This window comes from Pararge aegeria, chromosome 2, assembly GCF_905163445.1.
Source record: "Pararge aegeria chromosome 2, ilParAegt1.1, whole genome shotgun sequence".
Classification (NCBI taxonomy): domain Eukaryota; kingdom Metazoa; phylum Arthropoda; class Insecta; order Lepidoptera; family Nymphalidae; genus Pararge; species Pararge aegeria.
This window is the reverse complement of record NC_053181.1, coordinates 881,081-907,044: the sequence shown is the minus strand read 5'-3', so window position 1 is coordinate 907,044 and position 25,964 is coordinate 881,081. Positions and strand designations below refer to the sequence as shown.

The 25,964-nt window shown below is 36.5% G+C and overlaps 1 protein-coding gene across 1 annotated transcript; it reads right to left on the bottom strand.

Moving 5' to 3' along the window:
• On the bottom strand, positions 1–25,880 carry LOC120632702. The gene is made up of 2 exons (XM_039902679.1): positions 25,745–25,880; positions 1–737 (listed from the first exon to the last, which is right to left on the bottom strand). Exons 1-2 carry the CDS (start codon positions 25,790–25,792, stop codon positions 237–239), a joined length of 549 nt encoding a protein of 182 aa, XP_039758613.1. The 5' UTR covers positions 25,793–25,880; the 3' UTR covers positions 1–236.
• Positions 25,881–25,964: the final 84 nt, after the last annotated feature.

Below are 25,964 nucleotides of genomic sequence, written 5' to 3'. Positions count from 1 at the left end.
GTTACGTCTGCTTCTATCTAAATTCCTTTGAGACCGTTTATTTTCCTGGTATTAAAAGTTATTCTACTGTTATCTTTGTTACTCTCCGACCTTTCAACTCCATCCTATGCCAAAGATCAAGTCGATTGCTTGCTAAGTTAGAGCGTAAAGTAAGGCCATACAAACTATCGAATTTATAATATTAGTACTAATAACCAGTGACCAGCAGAATATACCCAGTGCGTACATTGCCTCTGTCAGTGCGTCACAGCAGCGTTGCTGCTCGCCTGCTCCGCCAGGGCTGCCTCTATGACTGTCTCACGGGTCTCGTTGAGCACGTTCTGCGAGTGCTCGTCTTCGGCATGGTCAGCGTCCAGCAGCGTGTACTCTGTGTGGATGCTGCTGCTGTCTTCACTGTCCAGCGCGGTGCAATACGTCACAGCAGCGTAGCACAGCGCCCTCTGCGGGCTGCTCCTGTGCGAGCCGTAAGCAGAGTCCCACCTACTCGACTGACTGTGATGACTTTGCAAGCTGCCGTTCCGAGAGCAGCTGTCATAACTGTAGTACGACTCGTTGTTTTCGAAGGCCTCGTTCACTCGTATTGGTGGCATGGAGGTGCGACAGGGACAGAAGCGTTGCAGGTCGATCTCCGGTGCCGCGTCTACGGTCCCGCTGTACGATGGGGAGCGGACGAGCGCTGGGGAGACCCGGTTGCGAGCGCTCTTGCGACTCTTGTTCCGTTTGAAGAGTTTGAAGGCCTGTAAAGAGGAAAGTTTTAAATTAGGTGTTACTCAAAGAAATCTTTGTTTAGAGAAATCACTTGATAAAATGATTCAAAATTGGAATTTTTCCAAAAATTCATTAATTTCAAGTTAGGCCTAGTTTATGAGCACTTTGTGTCACACACAAAGTCAGGTCAGTCTGTTTTTAGTGAGTCTACCACTGGTTTTGGGGGAGGCCTACGCCGCAGAGGCGACTTAAACATAAATTTATTTTTAGTAAACGTAAAGTTATTTGCATTAAAAATATGTAAAAATATAATTGTAATACGTTTTCGAAATAAAGGCTTTTTTATTTATTTTTTCCACCTCCACGAAGAGGAGCAGGCAAGAAGCTCAGCAGATTGCTCCTTTTCAACAACATTTTGACTTGTGGCTGACAAGTCAAAAATCTTAAGAATTATCTAAAGCGATCGAAACGGCCTGCTTCCAAGAAGCCTTGTCGTTAAGAAATTCATCAATCTTATAGTTAACACGTTTTATTAAATAGGTATACACATTCACACATTGTTTAAACTTAAGCAATAGTCTATAAGTTAAAAGTAGTGAAATGAGAGGAAATCTCTACAAAAGACCAAGCATCCAACAGTAGATGTTATTTAGTTTTCCCTAGTTTATCTATTTAGACTTTCAGTGATAGTTATTTGAACTCATAACGGGGCAGATAAAATAAAAGTTTCATTTGCCACGACAGCGATGGTTGCGATGGGACAGGTTAAACTTTTTATAACACAGTACAAGTCGATTCAGAGATCTCAGCAGCTCCTGGGTGACGAAGGACTGACATTAATAATCTCAGGCTTTCACGAACCTGCTTCTGTCCAGCGAACCTTAAACTTACACTTACCACAGTTTTAATATAATGTTTTAATTAAAGTTTCAATATAATGGACCAAAAGCTCCGAACCAACCTCATCATAAAAAATATATGAAGTGACAAAAGCATTATTATGTCATATCGGGATATGATAGGATATTATCAGACAGATGCGCAGTTCCACCGCGTGTCGGGAGTTATTGGGCTGTGATATCGCGCCAAATTGCTTTCCGATAAGGTATATAACCGGAAGTCCTTGTTTTATCACATACTTGTTTTTTTTAATAAAATTGTTTAAGTTTAGGGTTACATTCTAACCAAGTTCAAATGCAGGAAGGTTCTTTGTTCATCGTTATATTTAAAGATTTTAAACTAAGATTTTCGTGGATAATCAACATTCCTTAAATATGGTTCAATGGGTGCGTACCACGATATTATTATGGGATTTGTCCATATTCCGACCCAGTGGATAATGTCAAACAAATAATATTATCCTGGTATGTACCTTCCCGTTGAACTGTATCTAAGAATCGTTATATTTATTTGTATTTTACGAACTAATCGACCGATTTATGTTTTATGTGTTAACCTCAGAATCTTCAGACTATTACTGTCTCACTTCTGGATCTTTATCCAGGGCATACTCACACAAAGGAAAGAGAGAATAAGAGCAAGCATTGACACACAACGCTGCACCAACCCGGATGATCGTCTATTACCTTTAATTATTATCAATGAAACGTAAGCTAAAAAGATTAAATGGCTCATATAACTAGGCCACTTAAACTATAAGGCCACCTCATTATTATGGCTTAGCTATGCCACTGATATTATACGGGGCTTCTACTCTTAGAGCTCAGCGTTGGATTATTGGTTAAATATAGTAACTATTTACAAAAAATTTCATGGTAATAATTATTTATTTATTTAGTTATTCATAAGAGACGACAGCAATTAATTGTAACAACATTCATAAAAAAAATTAAATTTTGTGTTAGTATTACGAATTCTGTCTAGTCATTACAATAATCAATTATAGGTGCACACAGCATTATAAATAATAATAATAATAATAAGTAAATATGTTACGACGTGACGCCATCTAGCGATGAAGTAAGCGTAGCTTGTGTTATGGATACTGAGATAACTGATGAAAAATTTATGAATAATATGCAAATAGACCTCAAGGCAAACGAATCCACAGCCTTGACTGAGAAAGCACGGTCGCTGCCCACTGCGCCAATCGGCCGAAAAAAGCTAATCAAAAGCACTAAGAGTAACGTAGGTTATTTGTATGTTTTTATTCCAGCAAAACGAACGGTTCCCGCGGGATTTGTAAAAAAAAAAAATTAAAAGTACTAATTATTATAACCGGGTTATTACGCCAAACGCGAGTACAGTAATGATCGAGTGATACCGCAGTAACAATGGGGTGAAAGCTAGAATTTCATCAAATCGAGGTTAATAGCCAATCAAGAGAGCGCGCGTCCCGATAATACCTATATTAATATAAACATGATAATAGGTTCCACGCGTCAAACGCAGTTCATTTAAATGGCCACAGCTTAATCCGAAGCAACCGTGTCGAGGGAGTCTGACCCCTGACCTGACCTAGTATATCCCTGGTGTATTGTACCCACTCTGTTATTGATGAGTGCCCGCAGTTTTATACGCCTATACCTACTGTATCCCTACTATTGTATTTGATAGAAGCAGACGTTACTTTGCGGAGTTCCATGATATACATATTACGAAAAATAAGTTTAATTTGCTATACTCCTCGAAAAGCAGGTTAATCTGCGTTGCCGAAGATCTGTTTGGTGTTGCAGACCATACAGAATTTCCTGCTTTTCGCGGAGTATAGAAAATTATGCTTAATTTTCATAATATACTAGCGTACCCTGCCCGCTTCGCCGGGCTAGATTTTGCTTTATTTTATTTAAACAATAAACTTACATCATTAAATTTTTAATTTAAGTCTCAAAACATATTAAATCATTTATTTCTCTCCGTATTCATTCTCTTCTATTCTCTTCTCGAGCGGGTGAAGATCATTATCAACACCCATGTACACCCAACAATAGAATATCATCATAGTAAATAAAAGCTGTATTTGACAGTTTGACAGTTCAAAAATAGGATTGCTCCGATCATCACCAAACTTTACAGGATTACTCGCCAGATCAATCCGGAGATTCCCTGTAAGTTTCATCGAAATCGGTCCAGCCGTTTCGGAGCTTATACGGAACATACCCACACACTTTCTCTTTTATATATTTCATTCATCATAATATACTTTACTATTTTTTCAAAGCTAACTAACGTAAATTTATGAAAATTTGGGCAACCGACGAAGATTCTAATCAGTGAAATGTATGCTAATATACCAAGCATGCAAGTAGTTGTAAAACTTTTTAGTAGCAGTAGAGTTTGAAGTGGTAGTGACGTTATTAATGATAGAAAAGATTTTAAAAGCATTTTTGAGCAGTGGAAATAATACTTTTTACTAGGTTATTTATACCGCCAAGCAGTATGCTGTGTTTCGATCTAAAGGGTGTGGTTGCCGGTTCCGATAGCCACACAATACGACTCAGAGCAAGACTTCTTGTGTCGTGCAAGGAACACGTCGTACAAACTGCCACCCTGTGTCCAACAACCTAAGGCGTGGGTGTTAAGCTTCATGGATCTGTAATCACACCGGCAACCACTTACGCCTCAAAACGCTGCACTGGTAATCAAATATTATAAAGTGACTCGGTTGCTTGCTAGCGCACAGTTTATACAGTTGCCTAGTGGGAGGTTATGACCGTGGCTAGTTACTACCCTACCTAGAAAGAAGTGGTGCTAAGATATTTAGCGTTACTTAGCGTTCCAGTACGATGTCACATAGGAACCGATTGGGATAGGTTTAATGTATCTGTCATATCATTAGCCCGTTATCATCATAGATGGAAGATTGCAGGGTACCCATAATACAAGCTTGTTACTTTCTGGCTAGACAGCGATGTGAGTATTGCCGTATTATAATAAAAAAAAAGAAAAAAAAACTTGTAGTGTAATAAAAAAAACAAATATTTAAATAGCGTTGCATTACAATTATGAAATTGGTTTATAATTCCCAATATGTCGGAAGGATCCCCCGCCCGGATTAGTGACGCGTTCGCCGAGTAAATTGCGGTCATGCTGGCATTTCGAGCGTGAACTCCACTGTTATGTCGTTGAAAAACTGCTTATCACTGTGCTTCAGCGGATTGAAAAGTAAATTAAAAGTTATTTATAGTTCCTTGCTAACTACATGGACTTAGTTTATGAATACACTTAATTTCACAAATCTGTTTAAAGTTAGAACGAATGATCGCAACGTGCCCGTTAATTCCCCTTAAAATTATTGGGATTAAACCTTTTGCTTGATAGTTACGGCGCGGCGGCTATTTTTTTTTTTAATCTATAATAGACTAGCGCTGGACCACAATCTAACCTGCTTGAAAGTGTACATGGGGTCTCAGACTGGACACGCTTGCCTAGAAGATGCCTATTTACTCTAGTTTTAAAGATACCCAGGTTGTAGAAATTAGGATAAACAGAACTCGGAAGGGTGTTCCAATCTATGAGTATAAGAAAAAAGATGCAAATCTGAATGAAACTTTAAATCAATTATTAAATGATTATATAAAATTATCTATCCTATGTTTATTTTGTTACTGAATTCTTTTTCGTTTTCTATATTTTATATGTAGTCTGGCAGATGGTTTTAATAGAACATCCTGACCCAGTTATTTTTGGGCTTAGCCAGCTGATTACATTTGGCCCCGGTGCCAAAACCTTTACACTGGGTCCCGAGTCTGGACTAAAAAGCACATTAACACGGAGCATGCCAAGCAAAACTTGTGCCGAGGATTTTTATTAGGTACAGTCAGAAAAAGACGCTATTTTTAATATGTAAGCGGTTTTAATGTAACTAAATTGCTTAACAAAGTTTTGAATTTATCATTTGGTTAAATTGCAAGTAAAATAAAGTAACGGAAACTTCCGAAAAGATTGACAATTCGTGAAAGAGAATGTTGAATTCAATAAATTTCAGGTTTATACAGAAAAGCCGATTGCGTTCGGTATATAAAAAATATTTCATAATAACCAATACATACAGTTTTATTTTAAGTATAGATAATACCGAAATATTACATACACAACTAACCAGTAAAATTCTTACGAGAAGCGCTGGATAATTTTTTGCACGAAGTATCAGCCTGGCTGTTGAGTGCCAGCACTTTTGGCATCAATCCACGCGGGTAACTTTAGAGTTATTAGTTAAGTTATAAGTTAAATATAGTTCAACGGGTACATACCACGATAATATTTTTGGATTTGTTAATATTTCGACCCAGTTGCATGCATCGTGGTCACGACGGAACTCCCGTGAGTCCCGTCGAATCCAAAAATATTATAGTGGTATGTACCCGTTGATCTGTATTTAAGAAATGTTGATTAATCTTTAAGTTAAACTGTAACATTATGAATCATTTAATAAATAAAAATAACCATTAAAACGTTAATATTTGTTTGTCAGCAGTACTTCATTTGGTAGCTCCACGCTAAACCTCTAAAGACGTGGCCTTACTTAGTTATTCGCCAGCACGCTACCGCAAACTTGCTCATTAAACTTTGATTACTTAGCTCGCAAACTAAGTCAGGGAAATGATCTCGTGAAAAGTTCTTCTAAAATAAAAATGAAAAATACATAGATACTTTTAACTGCTGTGGTCCTGGTATATTTATTGAATTATATGCGTTTAAATATTGGATAGAAGCAGGCGTTACCCTGCGGAATTCCATGAAATACTTGAAAATCAAGCTAATTTGCTATTCTCCGCGAAAAGCAGGAGAATCTGTACATTGTAATTTATAATTTCTTCAATCTTTGTACTCCACACCAAACAGATCGTCAATAATATCCTCGTGATTGACTTTAAAATGAATAAATTAAAAAAAAAAAATTAAAAATGGTGATCGCAGTAGATGGTAGAAAGAAGTAATGGTGCTTATAACGGCTTATATAAGACTAATGCCGTAGTTGAAGAAGCTGGTTTACACGTCTTTGGAAACACTGTTTAGAACTCTAAAGCTTGCTGGTTTCCTCATTGTGTTTTGTGATAATTGCTTAAAACTCAAATAACTCCAAAAAGTACAGGTGAGTTTCATTGGATTATATAAATCTATAAGATATAAAAAAATATTTTGTTATTCTGATAATAAAATAAGACGAAAAAATCAAATTATCTATGAGTCATTCAGTTGCAGTACTTGTTCATCAAAATAAAATGGAAACGAATTTACGTAACAAAGGTTTAACCTTACTAGGTCGGAATTCAAATATTTATTTGCATGGCGAATTTAGAAGTTGAAAGATTGATGTACAGCCTTGTCTTTGCGTGCTTGTTACTAATTAGGGGAGTCTTTGGGGGATAGAGTCAACGCACTTACGTCGGGAAATATAAAATTATATGAATGTTTACACCTGAAATATTTACGTATTTATATGACCCCGATTTTGCGTGTAAAAAAATTGCTTTTTATAACACTGCCCTAATCGAAAAGTGGATATGGACAACCGACTAACTCGAAATGGACATACATAAGTGGTATACCGTCATAGTCGTATCTGCATATTGTCTGCGAAAGGTACAGAAGACATTTGTGGGATTGAGTATTGTTATGCTTTTAAAATATGATAATTAACTTTGAATCTACCAAAGCATAAGTTTATACAATTTTTTATTATTACACATTTAATTAAGTTTGGTTACTATACGATTTATACTTGAAAACAGGCCGCTCCTCTTACATTTTTAAAGAAAATGATGTTGAGTTTCTTGTCGGATTATTTCTCGGTAGAATCTGTTCTCCGAATATTAGGTAGAGTCACTACAGACTGTCTTGACGTTTCAAAAGTGCTTATAAACTAGGCGTATTTATTTATAAAAATTAATTGTAGAATTTTGAGTTTTGTTTGTTAAGACAGTTGACAAAAAGAAGGCCCTCTATTTATTAACTAACCCTCAATGTATTTTGGTTATTTATATGTTTTGTGTAATTTTTATTTTTTTTACTTTATTATCCAAGGCGGTCAGAGTACAATAAAGGTGTTATTCAAACAAGAATTCTGGACGGATGGTAAGTAACTTATATACCAATCGGTTTTGAAACCTATCACCACTAATTTGTATTTGTATTTCATCGTCTACAATAAATATTTAAGATAATTTATTTGTTTACTAACGAACCCCTCATTGTACCTACCTATCTGTAGTAATTAACAACCGAGAAGTGTTTACGAGCTGTTGTTGATAAAATGGACTGATAGCAGTGTCACAGTGTAACAAACATACAGTGAAAATGCAAATGACAATTTACCCAAGAAGGTAAGGCTTTCATAACACATAACATTACTTCAGCCATATTTCTATGTGAACACTTATACCTACGCTGAATATTGCATATATAAACTTTATTATTTATTTATTAACTCGTGGGCTGCTAGCAGTGCCGAGCAGGCTAAGAGGCGTAAATATGGAAACCTTCATAGCAGTTTTATATTTGTGCCTTTTGGAGTAGAGACTTTGGGATTGCGGGGACCAGGGGCTCGAGCACTTTTTAAAGAATTGTTAAAAAAGGTTAACGAGTCTACCGGTGTTCCTAGAGCAGGCAGTTACCTTGGTCAAAGAATAAGTTTGGTCATCCAAAAAGGTAATGCTGCTAGCATCTTAGGCACTATGCCTGGCTGTGGTGGTTTTGAAGACTTTTTAGATTTTATTTAGTTTTATTTTGGTATATAGGTTACTTTAGGTTATTTTTGTTTATGAATAAAATACAATAAATTAAAAAAAAATAGTAATATTTTTTATAATTTAGTATAGAAATTTTCATCACACTTGACGTACTTTTCATCAAACTTCACTCGTAACGTGGATCTTATTATATCGCTTATATTTTCATAATCTAAGGCTCTAAGATATTAAATACGTGTATGTTAAAGTTCTCCCATACACACATTTCGCTACTAACCGAATTACAAAATAGAGGAGGTTATCGATTCGTTTGAAATTGTTCGTTTTTTTTTTTAATTTTAATTTACCTATTTTTCGATAAGGACACTCAGTGAATCCATACTTTAACAAACTTGAGTCATAAAACAAGTAGAATTTTGATTGGCAATTAGCAGTCTCGTTGTTACGTCTACTGTATGATTGTCACACCACGTTAGAGCTATTGTGGATTCAGTGCTGATAGTAAATCAAAGGGAATGGAAACGGGTTGAGCGTTCAACTTTGATCGACGATCGCTTCTAGCCTGATAATGGACGTTATCAGGGTACTTAAAGAAACTAAGTCATCCCTACTAACTATAAGAGTCAAACCTCTATAAGAGCTGTACCAGCGCTAAAGGTATAATGGGTGTTTTAGCCATAACCCTAGTCCTTGACTAGGGTTATGGCTAAAACTACTTGGGAAAGGAGTATTTAGCCGATAGGGTTATTCAATACAAGCTGGTGACCGCTTTCTTCGTCCACGTTTATAACGGCTTTTATTTCAAACCCCGTGGGGACCGTTCGTTTTCATGGTATACAAAATAACCTATGGTATTCTCCGTCTATTTAACTAACTCTTTGCAAACGCACTCACATTTATAACATTAGTAAGGATTCATGGTAGGAAAAAACTTTTGTTGCACAGGTTTTTTGTGAGATCAAGGCTTTTAGAGTAATCACTTTTAAAAAATACGCAGTAACAACCAAACGTCAGCTGCAGTTTTTATGTCAATGGGAATCTTTGTTGAATTGATCTAGAAAACCTTGTAAAAATGCGGGCAAGGCTAACTTGTCCTAAAATAAAAATAAAAATAAGAATTATGCCTAAAACATATACTTTCGTGCGTCATCTTTTTTAACCTTCAAAAAGGAGGATGTTTGTTTTTCTTTATGTGTGTTCAGAGATAGCTCCGTCATTTAATGGAGAATTTGCAAAATCGAACCCCTTTCGAATACATACTAACTAAATAATTCCGAAATGGTCCCATTTAAATTTCATATAGATCTGACGAAGAGTTTCTAAGACATATAACGGGTAAGCTTAAAAAAAAAACAGCAAATCAATTGCGATTGCTGCTATATATATGTATATATTGCTTACGCAATCAAGGCCGCTTTCGCATGCCTACAATATTTGTATTCATTTATTTTATTTATTCTTTATTTTATGTATATTTTGAAGTTTGTGTGAAAGTATTTCTTCTTCTATATTGGATAAAAGCAGTGTTACTTTGCAGAATTTTATGATATATAAGCTCTACTAACAATTATTCATTGTTAAGACAACATCTCCTGAGGATGCTCCGGTTTCGGAGCGAAACGTGCGTAGGATATGTTTAAGTTTAAGAAATAATAAATAACACCATACAGATCTCCTGCTTTTCGCGGAGTATAGCAAATTAAGCTTAATGTTCATAATTATTCTTAAAACTTAAAACATAACACTACACTTGAAAGTGTTACGCAGATGTACCTATTCAGAAAATCGGGTTACACCCACATTTTCTATCAAAGCTAGTTGTAGTATTCCAGGTGGATGTATACAAAGAAGTATTTACTTTTTAGTTGGTATAACATTTATTTGCGTAGTTATCTTGGAGTATTCTAGTATTACCTTTACTTTATTTTATCTAGATGTTCCTACATCTTGATAAACCTATTGACATGTTCACCTATTTATAACCTCCGCGTTACCCCAGACGGTCGCAGAGTCCGTTAAAGTCGCGTGTTTCCGCGTCACCGGCCGCTGAGAGGTCACGGTGGCTAACCACCCTCCCCCGTCAGAGTCCGCGATAACAGGTTGCGTTGTACGTACAACAGGCGAAAAAAGGGAAGCGGCCTCACCAAAGTGATGAAGTAGTGGTCTAAGCTAACGATCTTTACCGTCAAACGTCACTTTTGTAATTTTATTGAAATGAAATTTATTCGCTGAACATGAGCCGAGCTTTCATATGGTCTCATTATAATTCATTCAACATTCTTTCCTATTCTGCTTTAAAGCGAAAAACAAAGACAATTATAATACCTGTTTGACGGCCTAGTGGCGCAGTGCGCAGCGACCCTGCTTTCTGAGTCCAAAGTCGTGGGTTCGATTCCCACAACTGGAAAATGTTTGTGTGATGAACATGAATGTTTTTCAGTGTCTGGGTGTTTATCTGTATATTATAAGTATTTATGTGTATTTCATTCATAAAAAAAAAAATATTCATCAGCTATCTTAGTACCCATAACACAAGCTACGCTTACTTTGGGGCTAGATGGCGTTGTGTGTATTGTCGTAGTATATTTATTTATTTATTTATGTCTGCAAAATCTTTCTGAGCAAGAATTGAAAAGTAATTAATTAAATTATACAGGCAGTGGCGTGCATAGAGGGTATGCACAGGGTATGCACATGATATAAAATGAAAATCTCCAGTACGAGTTATAAAAAACTTAAGGATAGGCATTGTAATGTGAAATAATAATATTATATTTAATTTGAAGTCAGATACTCGGATATTGTATAGAAACATTTATTACACAGCCAATGCGCCAGATTTTTCTCAAAAAATGCGTAGGTTTTTTTTTTATGCCTGCATCTAATTTACTGTAGATTTTATCGCACATAGCAAAAGGGGATTTTGCGGTTTGTTTTCATTTATATTTATTGTTGAACAGCCGAACTTTATTCCTCATTTTAAAATGGCTTACGTTCGAGAAGTTTTTAAATGTGGCGATGAACGAAGACTGATATTTCGTAGATATACATTGTATTGTATGCAAAAGTGACGTATATCAGCAAATATCACGAGATTTGCGCTTGTTGCAAACCCGTTGTGTCATCGATTATTTCCTTTAAATACCTTCCCAGAGTTGAGACAACTCAGAGAATCGCTAGGATCTCTGCTATACTTAAAGTAGGAATGAAGAACGAACTTTTGGAGAAATATACAATTATTGATCAAAACATAAGTAATTATAAACAAAAACTCAATATAAACAATTGACTTTAGAAGTAGACACGGACATAAATTAGTGATATCTGCATATCGTCTGAGAATAGTACAGAAATCCGAAGGTAATGCTAGATTTACCTTTACCTAAATTTAAACAATATATTAAATCACATTTAATCAATCGTAGTTTACTACACGATTGATGAATTCCTTAATAACAAGGCTGCTTGGAAGCAGGCCGCTCCACTCTCATCTCTCACAAACAGAAAAATTCTAAAGATTGTTAAACTATAAAATTATGTTGGAAAAGAGCAATCTGCTGAGTTTCTTGCCGACTCTTCTCAGTGGAATCTGCCTTCAGAACCTGTGGTAGAGTCACTACAAACAGACTGATTTGACCATCAAAAAGTGCTTATAACTAGTACGAAATATTTAGTCAAATCGAGTCACAGATAACTATGATGAAGGCCCTCGATAGTACCCATAATAAAGGTACGCTTACTTTGGGGTTAGATGGCGATGTGTGTACTGTCGTAGTATATTTATTTATTTATTTTATTTATTTAATATGTTTGCACTGGTTATGTAAACAGAAATACTTGAAATTAAAAGGATTTCTCTAAGATGAGTGGTAGGACAGTACCAACCAAATTTTTAAATATCTACCCTTGTAAAGTTATATCTTCCCTAGTGCCACGCGAACAAAGTAGAGAACAATAGCTAGCAAAAAACTACAACCTCCTGCTACCCGTGACTTTACGGTATTTGAATGTAACACAATGTTTGCAGACAGGTGCTACGCCCGCACCCTCGCGTTCCCACGGGCGGGCGGGCGACGGTATTTACGATCTAGTGTGTTTTGCGCTGCGAACATTCGAGTCACAAGCACACAGGTGGCCCAAATGTATTCCCTACACGAAACGAGTTGCGACAACTTTGTAATTAAGTTTAATTTGCTTGAACCGGATCGCTCTTATGGCATTAAAAACTTTTGGAAGCGAGGATTAGGTTTGAAATTTTCCAACAAAATTCGATTGATATAGAGTGTGCGAGCTAGACAAATGAACAAGAGACATCTCTGAGAATAAAAAATGCCCTTTATGCTACATAATACATAATACTTTATGTAACACTATTTATACACATAAATGTGTAAACCTGAGATGCAAACTGATAACGTTAATATATCCAAAACTTACTCTGAGATTAAACCGGTAAAGTGAAAAATAACGCATCAATACAGGCTGACTACAATTGTAAGATAGTTAAGAATAAAAAACAAAATATATTGAATATTGGCGCAAAGTAGCGCCTACTTTGCGTATCGTCATGGAATTACGTAAAGTAGGCGCTACTTTGCGCAATCCCATGATATATGAAAAGCAGGAGAATCTGAATGTTATAATTGTTAAGTTGTGAATTGTTTATTGTAAAGCCATCATCTTCTGAGGATGCTCCGGTTTCGGAGCGAAACGTGCGTAGAGGGTGCATTGCACCTCTGATCTGTTTGAAGATCTGTTTGTGGAGTTTAAAGATTGAAGAAATTATAAATGACAATATGGATTCTCCTGCTATTCGCAGGGTAGGAACAGAAAATTAAACTTAATTTTCATAATAAAGCATATTGAAGACCTATGCAAAACTATCCGTAACAGCATCAAAAAAAATATTTTACATAACTATTTCCAAAGGCTAGTATGCTACAGAGACAGTCACACAGACATTCACAGATTATCGCACTGCTGAAATACAAAGCGAATAAATTATGTGTTAATCGAGTTGGCGTCGAATAACATCGACCGGTAAAGCTCAAAAGTTGAAACCGAAGACAGATTGGAAATGTTTGTAAGATGAAGAAAATTGTTGAACCTAAAATAAGACTTCGATAACTTGTAAAAGATTATTGACATTTATGAGAAAATAAATCCGAGATCAAAAGAATTCTTGACATTATGTTTGAGTACGTTATGTTTAAGTACCGAGATCATAAACCATTTCGCAGAGGCGTAATCCGAGTCCTTAGACGCAAAATTATTAAGTTCAACGCAGCCACCGGACTACGACCGAAGACCTTACGACCTTATTAAACACGGTAGAAAAATTTTTCCACAATCAAGAAAAGGTCAAGTTGTGAAGGTTAATGTACAACACAGTTCACGTCGGCATCACTTGCTAAAAATGCCTTTAATAGTTTTTTACTTTATTAGCTATTTAAACAAATGAACTATTTTTCTGTTTCATTAAGCAGGAAACACACCGCAGTCTATACAGTTATTAAATATTAACGCTAAATCGGGTGCAAACGACATCAATAAGTGATTTGACAACGTTAGCGAAAATGCCCAAAAGTCAAGTTTGTTTTTTTTAATTATTTACCTTTTTTTGTTACTTTCGGTGCTTTGTAGGTTAAACCATCTCCTTTATAGATAGGAGAAAAAAGATGGTTTAACCAAATCGAATAGCTCCAGGAGGAGAGGAAAAAATTATATCCCTCGATCTACGAGTGTGTACCTGCTAAGCACGGGAACATGGAATAGGAGAAGCTTACACCCGTTTATAATTACACTTATATTATTTGGATATTATTTCCACATGTGCGCCAATACTCTGAGAAGTTGATAAATTATCCTTTCCCCGGGGATATAATTGTCTCTTGTAGAATAGACCAGCAACCTTGCGATTTCTTGACGTTAACCCAGTATCTAACATTTACTTTCAGTAGAGATGTAAAACTATAAGTATAGTTATTTTTAGTAAGTATAGCATTCTTTGCAATTTCTACGTAATTTCATACGAGTATGTATAATAATAATAATTATAATAGTTTTTATTTGATTAATAGTACAATTTTTTTGGACCCCCAATCTAGAATATTCTGTGTCTTGTGTCTTCCAATATGTGCATCGAGGTTAGAGAAAAAACAGAGAGAATACATATTTAGAAGTTTACATTATCAACATTCAATGTATTATGTGTATAAGTGCGTAATGGTTTACTTGAGTCTATTAATGTAATGATCAATAATAAATCGTGAATTCTTTGTCATGATAACAACAAACACATCAGACGATGCGCCGCTCTTGGAACCATTATCTCCCTATGTGTACATATCATCGTTATTTATTATCAACTCATTACGGCCCACTACAGGGCACAGGGCAATGGGAAGGGTTTGGACCGTGTATGGGAGCTATGGTGATACGCTCGACCGTAACAATAGGAAGATCTCCCTCCGAGCGGGTGACCGTGCTCGGGGACCGAGGTCCGAACATTCGTTTCATTTTTCGGATGGACGAATAACTACCTGAGAGGTTGCTACGGCGTCACCGGGAGAGTGGGGCGAGCGCGAGAGCTCGCCATGGGAAGAGCTTGACGACATCGGGGGAAGGTGGAAGGTGCGAGGACTCAGACATTCCACCTTCGACGTTAATCTGTCTGTTGAGACCGAACATTCATCTTTGTAAGGTGTATATATAGTCAATTTTTGTGAACACTTCGCTAGCGGGATGCAGGATTTTTGTGGCGCCATCTAGTTCGGTAATGTGGAGACCGTTACAGACCGTATTCCACCACGCCGGCCGAGTGCAGCTTGTACACTTCGAACGCCCTTGAGAGCATTATGAAGAACTTTTCATACAGGTTTCCTAATGAGGTTTTCGTTCACCGTGTGCAACCGTTAAGCAAGTGATATGTAATAGATTGATTACTTTCCTGGCGCAATGGTTGAGCGTTGAGGTCACTGCAGTCTCACCTTGTGGATGTGGTAAGTAATGATGCAGTCTAAGATGGTAGCGGGCTAACCTGCTAGGGAGTATGGCAGTCATAACCCGAATCGGTTACTACGCGAAATCGCACGGGAACAGAACTTAATAGCTTAGCGGCACGTCTTTGTCGGTAGGGTTTTAACTAGCCACGGCCAAAGCCTCCCACCAGCCCAGTTCTGAGAAAAATTCAGAAATTATAAATTCCCATATTGTCCCTGCCGGGAATCGACCCCGGGACCGCTTCACTTACTTCTACTTAAATTTACAGCGCTCACCGTTGCGCCAGGGAGGTCGTCTTATAAGTTTAAAATTCATAACTCGCTTAAAGGAAATTGCATGCAATTTCACAATAAACTACCCATTGACATCTTGGAGATGTCTCTTAAAAAGTTCAAAGTTTGTATTAAACGTAAGCTTATAGAAAAGTCCTATTATAGTATTAAGGACTACGTAATCGATAAAAAAGCTTGGGTATGCATTATTGCTCTAACCAACCTGGTTATCTGGCTGGTCTAATAATTTTAGATGACGATGTGAGATGGTGATAACATAAAGAACACTCAGCTAAGCACCTACGCCATCTATGGGCCTACTTGAATAAATATATTATAGACTTTGACTTTTGACTTTAAATATTCATCTACCTTTAATTGCAACGGGAACTACACTGTTCAGACCAGAACACAGCAATGCTACTTGGCGTCTTAAAGTCAAAGTCAAATATTTCTTTATGCACCTAAATTAACTTTTGATGCGTACATTACACACAAAATGTGTACGAAAAAAAGGTGCAGAACTCCTTTGTGGGGTTGAGTATACGCTTTTACAACATGATTCCTAAGAAAATGCTTGACCTACCAATGCATACATTTAAAAAATGTATAAAAACGCATCTAGTACAGCGAGGTTACTATACAATTGATGAATTCATCAATGACAAGGTAGATTGGAAGCAGCCAGCCTCGCTCTCATCTCCCGCAAGATAGCAAAATGATTGTAAATGTTGAGGTTGGAAAAGAGCAACTACTGAGTTTCTTGCCGGCTCTTCTCGGTAGAATTTGCTTTCCGAACCGGTGTCACTACAAGTTTTGTTCCGAAGTCACTACAATTATACATACTAGACGTTTCAAAAGTGCTTATAAAGTAAGCCTACTTGAAATAAATGAATTTGAATTTGTCCATAGTAATGAGTAGTGATGGCGATAACTGCATTCGTAAACATAAAACAAAATCTACGAGGGTCCCAAACGCTCCCTGGTCATCAGACTTAGCCAGGTGTCCTTTTTGTTATCACCATCTCACATTGTCATTTAAAAAAAAATTAAGAAGCAAACTGGTTAGAGCATAAATACCTAACGGCATACATCCTCGAAAGTGCGTTGTTACAAAAAGCGTTGCCACTGCGATGTTACTGATAAAGTAAAAAACACAGCCATCAGCATCATGTATGATGACGGCCGAGTGGCGCAGCGGGCAGCGACCCTGCTTTCTGAGTCCAAGGCCGTGGCCACAACTGGAAAATGTTTGTGTGATGAACATGAATGGTTTTCAGTGTCTGGGTGTTTATCTGTATATTATAAGTATTTATGTGTATTATATTCATATAAAAATATTCATCAGCTATCTCAGTACCCATAACACAAGCCACGCTTACTTTGGGGCTAGATGGCGATGTGTGTATTGTCGTAGTATATTTATTTATTTATTTATATATAGCATTTATAGCTACCAGTTTGTGTCTGTACACACACTGGTACATATACCTACTATTAATGTATTAAATCAATTTTGTTCAAAGCTTTTGTTATAAAACTCCCCTGAAACTATAATAAAAACACAAATGAACCTAATTTACTTAATAATTTCTAATGTGCAATTCTGTTGTGAGCTAATTAATATAACTTGCTTTTTTGAACAAAAGTGAAATGGTCGTATAACAACTGCTGGCGATGTGACTCAGCGGTGCGAATAAATACCGACATTGTATTGTAAATCATTTACAGATATTGGTCCTTGCCTTACATTAATGTAAGCGTCCATCGGCTGCGAGGCGCAGCGTTATATACAACGTGTAAATGAAAACAGAAATAATATTTCGCAGGCTATAGAGGTACATCCCGGCTTAGTTTGTTGTGGGCTTCTTCTTAGACCAGGACGCGTTTGGAACCCTCGTAGCTTTAGTTTTAAGTTTACGAAATGGTTAGCGCCACCATCTCACTACTGTGTTTTTCTCATGTAATGTACGCATGAAAAGTGCCACCTATAGGCCTACTTGAATAAAGATATTTTTTACTTTGACTTTGCACTGTCTCTGAGACTAATCTGTGAAACCGAATACCTAATAGTTTTTGAGTAAAACACTGCCATATATATAGCTATCTCAGTACCCATAACACAAGCTACGCTTTCTTTGGGGCTAGAGGCCGATGTGTGTATTGTCGTAGTATATTTATTTATTTACTATATATGGAAATAAAATTATGTGACACCTGTCACTATATTAGGTACGCGTCGCGTAGCATACCTAGCTCTATTCTAGCTATGCTCGTGAAGGTATTTTATCTTCAAAAGGGTTCTGTAAGCAGTGGCGTGCACCGGGTTCCTTACCAGGGTATGCATTCAGCGTGTCATTTGCATAAAAAGGGCAAAAATTCTCATTCTATACGAGTTATATTCAATTTTAGGGTAGGCAGTGCTTATGTGTATATATTAAGTGCACGCCACTGTGTGTAAGGAAACACTTAGAAAGTTGTGCATTCGTTTATATGGAAAAATAAATATGCTTCTTTTGGTATTTTTACAGGATGATCCTTCCATATTATTTCGAAATTCTGTTACACGTTGTATACATTTTTTATTGATTGAGAGATTTTTCGGTTCGTAGTAAGTTAGGCAGAACCGCCACACTATGGGGTGAAAGGCTCGATCGGGTGAGCTCGGCACCGCCGCGCCGCTGCGTTTAGTATATTCAATTCATACCTAATAATTGTCTGTTAATTTAATAGTTATTTTTGTGATTTGTGTTATTTGTGATAATAATTATTTTAACAATTACTTGGTTTACTTGGTTAGGGGGTTATGTTACTAATATTATATATGGAAAAAACATTATAAAAACACAGTTATTTTTTTCACTTCTTACGCACAAAACTTCTCGGCAGCTCTAAAGTGAAGTCCTACACACTGGGTTATCACCGCTTTGGCACATAGGTTATTATTTTTGTCTATAAAGGTTGTTTTATTTTATTTCAGTGAATTTAGAAGTTTTGGTTGTAGCGACGTACCTATCAGCTCGGAGGACGGTCAGCTTTATTGTTATCGTTTGGACACTAGGCCGTCTGCTCGGCCAGCCTGATTGCAACGTATCATATTATATGAACACAGATGTACAGCATACGTACAGACAGATAATATGGAAAATAAATACGACGTACCAATTATAGTTCAAATGCCTCGTTATACAAGACTTTTATATTCAACTCAATCCTTAGTCTTTAATCCCCGATCTGTTAGGGTCGGTCCAAAAAATATAGGGTACTTGATAATAATTGCGGTGATAGCGCATTGATAAGGAGCTCGACTTCCCTTTCGGAGGCCCGAGTTCGAATCGCAGCACGCACCTCGAACTTTTCTAAGTTATGTGCGTTTTATGTAATTAAAATATCACTTGCTTCAACGATGAAGGAAAACATCATGAGGAAACCTGCATGCCTGAGAGTTCTACATAATGTTCTCAATGGTGTGTGGAGTCCACCAATCCGCTCTAGGTCAGCGTCGTGGACTACGGCCTTAACCCCTTCTCATTGTGGGAGAAGACCCGTGCTCTGTGGGCCGGTAATGGGTTGATGTGATGATGATAACAACAATGCATTACCAATTAGGAAATTGGCGGAAAATACATAAGGCTCAAACCGGCTTACTATCTCTAACATGTGATTGTCTTTTATAGGCGTAGTTCCAATTTCCAAGTTTGATTTCGGCTGTTGACCAAGTTGGGGTAAATTTATAAACGTTGAGTTCAGGAATTCACGTGAGTTCAAAGGTCTGTTTACAAACTATTTACGGTTGGAAATTCCAAGCACAAAATGCATAATGCTAAATAAATAAATATACTACGACAATACACACATCGCCATCCAGCCCCAAAGTAAGCGTATCTTGTGTTATGGGTACTAAGATGACTGATGAATATTTTTATGAATAATATACATAAATATACTTATAATATACAGATAAAAACCAGACACTGAAAAACATTCATGTTCATCACACAAACATGTTCCAGTAATGGGAATCGAACCCACGGCCATGGTCTCAGAAAGCAGGGTCGCTGCCCACTGTGCCAGTCGGCCGTCAAAGGGTCAGCAGGTATCAGTCAGTAGCTATGTTTTATATCTTTAGTTGTCATTAAAGATGATTGTGCAGCACCGCGATAAGTCATCAAAACTAAAGGGTGTCAAGAAAAGAAAAATAGAGAAAAGGTAGAAAAGAGTAGTAGAAATAGTGATCTTAGGAATAGTAGAAATTACGACGTCCTCCACGCAACGGTGAATTCCGCGCTGTGTTATAATATGTCCGAATCCGGGCTGGAGCATTTTGGAATTTATAATTACCAAATTTTCTCTGGTCTGGTCTAATGGTAGGCTTCGACCATGGGTACCACCCGACCATCTAAAACGCACCGCCAAGCGAGTTAGATATATAGCGATTTGGGAGAACGATGGGTTTAATTTAACCGGTTAACCCGTTCCAGTCATTACTAACATTTGGTGTTATTGCAGTCAAGGGCTCACTTGCAAGAGTTTGTAGTATAAAAAACAAAATCCTACGCGTATAAAGACTGTGATAACAAAGAGTCCCGAAATTAAGCGTGTGTAAACGCGTGGTAAATAAACAAATCCAGATTATTTTACAACCCAAAACTTACCTCACAATATTAAGTAAGTATAAAGTTTCGTATCGTAACTACGTAAATAAAATTACGCATTTTCTACAATAACATAGTAGGTAAATACCTACCTACGTAACTAAATTATGTCCAAACTTCCACGTAATAATTAACTAACATTTATTTACCGACGTCATTAGAGAACCAATATTGAGAGTCCCGTTCGTCTGCTTCCTCTCTTTATCGCGAGCAAATATGACAAACAAACATACAGTGATACAGAACGGCCACAGGTTATATATGGTACAGTTCGGAATAAAGTTTTTAAGTTGTGATATATGTTAATGTTACTTGCGAATAGCCTTAAACACAACTTTCAACAAAGTTTTCGAATAAAATAAAAATACTACATATTAGCTGATTACTGATTTTAATTGTTTAATTTTATTCAGCAAACTTAAAATTGCAACCAGCTGTGGATCTGGAAAAATTTTAGGCCCCTTTTTAATTTTGCAGCACTCTGAAATTGAATACGGTCATATAACGGTCTTATAGTGACTTACCTAACTTAGCAGTCTGTAACTATTAAACTCTGCCTTTGTATGTATGAAATACTAGTAATAACTAATGACACTGGTATTCCACTCTCTTTCTAGCTTTATCCCATAAGCACACCCCGCACGCTTTTTTCCCCAACCTCGGACCCCTTGACAGTAGACAGCTGACAGTTGACAGCTAGCATTTGACTCTCCTTTACCACAACCTCTGTCTACAACCTATACACTACAGTATGTACGTTTGGTTTTAGAAAAAAAGGTATCTTGTGTCCATGGCCTCAAGCATAGAGGCCTCATGTGCCCGTAATTTCACCAACAACCACGTAGAACGGAACACAGCAACGCTGCTTGACGTCAAAAATAAGCATGATATTTCCCTGGTACAAAAAGTACTCTACTCATCAGTAGTATCCGCACTGTACGGTTGTTAATCTGTGAGATTTACAAACCGCGTTGAAACCCCTTATCGCCATGTAAATTACCTCACACGTATGTAAATCTCGCTATCTGCTGAAATATATTTGTAAATAACCAAAATGTTAGGTTACGCTGATTAATAATTTGATGGAGATGGTATTGAATTACAATAAATATATATACATGTATATACACGTAAATAAAAAGGGAGCTCCGAGTTAACAGTATTTCTTATTCTATTAGTAAAATATCCTTTCTAATATCTTTTTTTTGATATAATTTTACTAGTGTTGTTACCGACACTTGGAGGAGTTATCAATTTTACAAATTTAAAATGCATGAAAAATTTCGGAACCGGCAGGTTTTGAACCTGCGACTCTCTGACAATCGCGCGCTCTAACAACTATGCAACGATCCTACCACCGATGCCGAAATTAGTATATATACCTTTTAAATCAGTGTTGTAGCAAATTCTATTATTTTTCTTTTTATCCATTCTGTGCCACATAGTTAAATGGTAAAAATGTCAAGATCGTAAATGAGTTAAGTTACCAGTGGTAGAGACACATAAACAGACAGTTTATAGTAGTACTAGACTTTTTCGTGACCGCGTTCGTCCTGGGAACTACCTACCAACTTCCGCCATGCTTATTTCACTTGAGGCTTAACACCTACGCCTCAAACTGTTGGACACTAATTTAGATTTTGTAATAATGTACAAATTGTATGTAAATTTCAAAAGTACCTTTTGATCGTTCGCCTTGTTGGCTAAATAAAGGGGGGGTTTGGGTCACGTATTTATTAATATAAGCGGTGATAGCCCAGTGGGTGGAACTTCGACTTCTCTTCCGGGGGGCCGAGTTCGAATCCCAGCTGCACCATTAACTTTTCTAAGTTATATGCGTTTTAAGCAACTCAAATAACACTTGCTACAACGGTGAAGGAAAACATTGTAAGGAAACCTGCATGCCTGAGAGTTCTCTATAATGTTCTCAAAGGTGTGTGGAGTCTGGACTACGGCCTTCATCTCCTCTCCAGTGGCGTGCATTGAACCCTCAATGCACGCCACTGCACAGGGTATGCAGATGATATCAAATTATATTAATACAGTACGAGTTATAGAAACTTAAGGGTAGGCTTTTCCTAACTCATTCAATGCCTATGCTTAACTTTTTGTAATTTTATATAATCTGCATACCCTGTGCATGCACACTATGCACGCCACTACTCTTCTCTCGAGCCCTTTAGTGGGTTGATAAAATGATGATGATTAATTTAAGCATTTATGAATGCAACAGGAAAGAAATCTACAAGTAAACGTTTACACACAAAAGGATAAATTTATTTTTTAACAAAAGGATAAATATTTTTAAAAATCAAATTATTAAGCACTACTTATTCCACATAATCTTTAGGGAAATTATATATATATATATATATTATTATTAAAGTGTTTCTTTTTTTGTTTCAACTTTAATTTTATCTTTACTTTCTGTTTAATTTAATTCCAAGTTGTGTACACATACTTTGGGTTGTAGCTTAGAACAAAACTTTTTATTACTTATATTTAGATCTACTTTTAGTTATTACCTGTTTTGTGTACCTAATAACAATAAACAAATAAACACAATCTCGAAGAACCTCTAATGCAAAAGAAAAGTGAGATATGAGTCGAAATGCGAAATATTCTTCATCATCTCGCACAAATCGTCATTTCGGCAATGACAGTTTCGAAATTTATTTCACAGTCTGTGTGTAACAACTTGGCGTGTAGGTGCTAAATCATTCACCTGCTTACCTATTAGCAAATCTTTCATTACAGATGATAAAACAGAATCCGTACCTACCTAGTGTCCTACCTTAAAATAATTCGCGTGCTGTGTTAAATACGACTTCATAAACACACATTGGTGTTTCTCTGCTGAAGGTACACAAATCTCTTCAGTAAACTCAATTGAAAATGATGGTACAGTCTAAAATGTTAGCCAGCTAACCTGTTAGCATGGGTATGGCAGTTATATTAAACCTTTGTCTTTTGTAAAAACTTTGTCCGAACGCTGAACGCTTGGCGGCGCGTCTACTCAATTCCTAAACTAATTTATTCATTCCCAAGTTTCCTCCGCCGCGGATCGAACCCAGTTTACCACAGCTGGAAAATATGGCAGTATGGTGTCAATTCTATTAAACAAATATCTCCAAACATAATTATATTGACCGGTTTTAAAATGGATCTATCCTACCGAAGATCTGTAAAGTTTGCTTGTGTAAAATAGAATGTCGGTACACCGGCAGGAGTATTTCGCATTTTACATTTATGCTTTAAATTTTGCTTTTTATGTAAGTACTTGTTTGTAGGATAAAAACTTTTTCTATTTTATCATGGTATTATAAAAATATGTGTAGATAAACGAAAGTAAACTGGACACTATTTCTCATCACGCCAAATGTTGGATTTATTGTGTCCTGTACCTATTTATAACTAAAGATCCAACGTCGTTACGTTCTGAAACCATACTAAAATATCGATACCTAGCATAACTTCTCTCAAGTAAGAAGTCAACACACAGAACCTTTGATATAAAATACCAAATTCTCCTTCGGATGTACCTAAGCCACATGCCGTATCCCTTGATGGCGCAACGGCGCCTTTGACAAAATGCGGGAAGGGTCAAGACGGCACGGCACAAAGGCGACCGTATCTAAGCGAATGGACTTTACCTACATAAGTTCTCACATGTAGGTCGTTTTCAGTAAAAAGTACACAAGTTTTCAGTAAAAATTTACTTGACCCGTCATTTATCGGACCTCGATACCTGGAGTACAACTGCTTCTTTCCCACAAACTTGTAATAACTGTTTATATTCTTATTTCTCCAATAATCTATATTTATGCTTATAATAAAACTGTAACTGGGAGATTTCTGTACATTTCATATATTTTGAAAATTTTGACCGGGGGGATGCTTTATAATCGATACTGAGTCCAAAACAGATTTTTATTTAATTTCTGTCTGTCTGTCTGTCTGTCCGGGCATCGCGTGAAACTACTGAACGGATTTATATATAATTTGGTGGTAGCAGGTATTTCGGGTCAACATATAGGAGACTTTTATCCCGATAAACAATAAGTTTCCTTCGGAAACGGGATGAAAATTTGTATCTATTTAACTTCGCTCCGTTAAATTTGAACCTATTTTAATAATTCTTTTTTTATTTTAAAGTGTATACTATCAAGCATGTATTGTCTAATTTTTATGGCGATCTGATAAATATTGTCGGAGATAAAGGACATAACTCATCACAGATAACATCAAGTCGTAAGGGATATGGGATAACTATCGAATGCATGCGTACCATCCTACTGTAATTCTCAATACGAAAGAAATAAAATAATAGAAATATTAAGCTTGATTATATACCTGCAAATTTAAATTATTCAATGGGCAACCCAAACATTCAAATTTTTCCTTTAAATAAGGTGGAGAAGAAGCAGCTATCTTACCAGGTACCCATAACACAAGCTACGCTTACTTTGGGGCTAGATGGCGCTGTGTGTATAGTATATTTATTTAATTATTTAGTATTTATTATTTAAAATACCTCTTAAAGCGTCTGTTTTAAACCCATCCAGTTGTGCAATATGGGATTACGTAACAAGTTTGTATGGGTTTTTCTTTCGCATTTACAAATTAAACGCAGACGAAATCGCGGGCAAACGATTGTGTTAATATTAAGGTATCATTAGGGATTATCTAGTGTAACAAATTCCAAGTCAAGTTATATAAATAGGTACTAATTGAATTACTGACATCCCTGTGAATAATATGTTCAGCCGTTTTACGGCAGAATAGATATCAAACGTCGAATAATAAAAAAACACTGTATTACACCGGCCCAATCTGTTTGTGCACCACAATGACACAGACAGACAAAGAGGTCAATCTTAAAACGCCCCTCTTTTTCGATCATCGGTGAATTACAATTGAACAAATTGAGTTCATCACAAATCGTATTACTGTTAAAATGTACCTTTTTTAAACTTGTCAATAATTATATTTAATGTTTACAATAAACATGATTATTGACCAAAAAATTGTGTTTATTTCCGTATACATACCAAAAAACATACAATCATAAAAACGCTTTTGATTTATAATATTATATTAATACACATAAAGTATAAACTATCTTAAATTCCAATACAAGCAACTATATTTATACGTTGACAGCAGGTCAACTTTAATCGGTTTATATTCGACATAGTACTAAAACGCTAAATTGACACTGCCGCTATTCAAACCGGGGACCTCTCACTTATAATGCCAAAGCGCTGACTGCGCCAAGATGGTCGTGAAGATAAACAACTAAAAACTTTAACAAAACAATCCTACCTCAGTCGACCTTACACCCGAAAAGAGCTGTCAGTAAAACAATCCAGATCCAGAAAGCCGAACAAAAAATAACAATAACAAAAAACATTTGAAATGCAACATCGATAACAAAAAGTAAAAATAAACGCACCTGCAGCCATTTTCTCCTTGTCTCCGTCAAGAAGTCTGCTAACACCATTGTCACTTCACCAAAAACTGTGGTAATTAAAAGTGTACGAACAAAATAGTTTTTGTAAAAAAATTTTAGAAAAGTTTACGTAAATCCAACCGAGCAACGTAACGTGCGATCCACACGGCCGTTAGGGAGGGAATGTGGTGTGGTGAATAAAGCTGTGAGTGAGAGGTTCTAT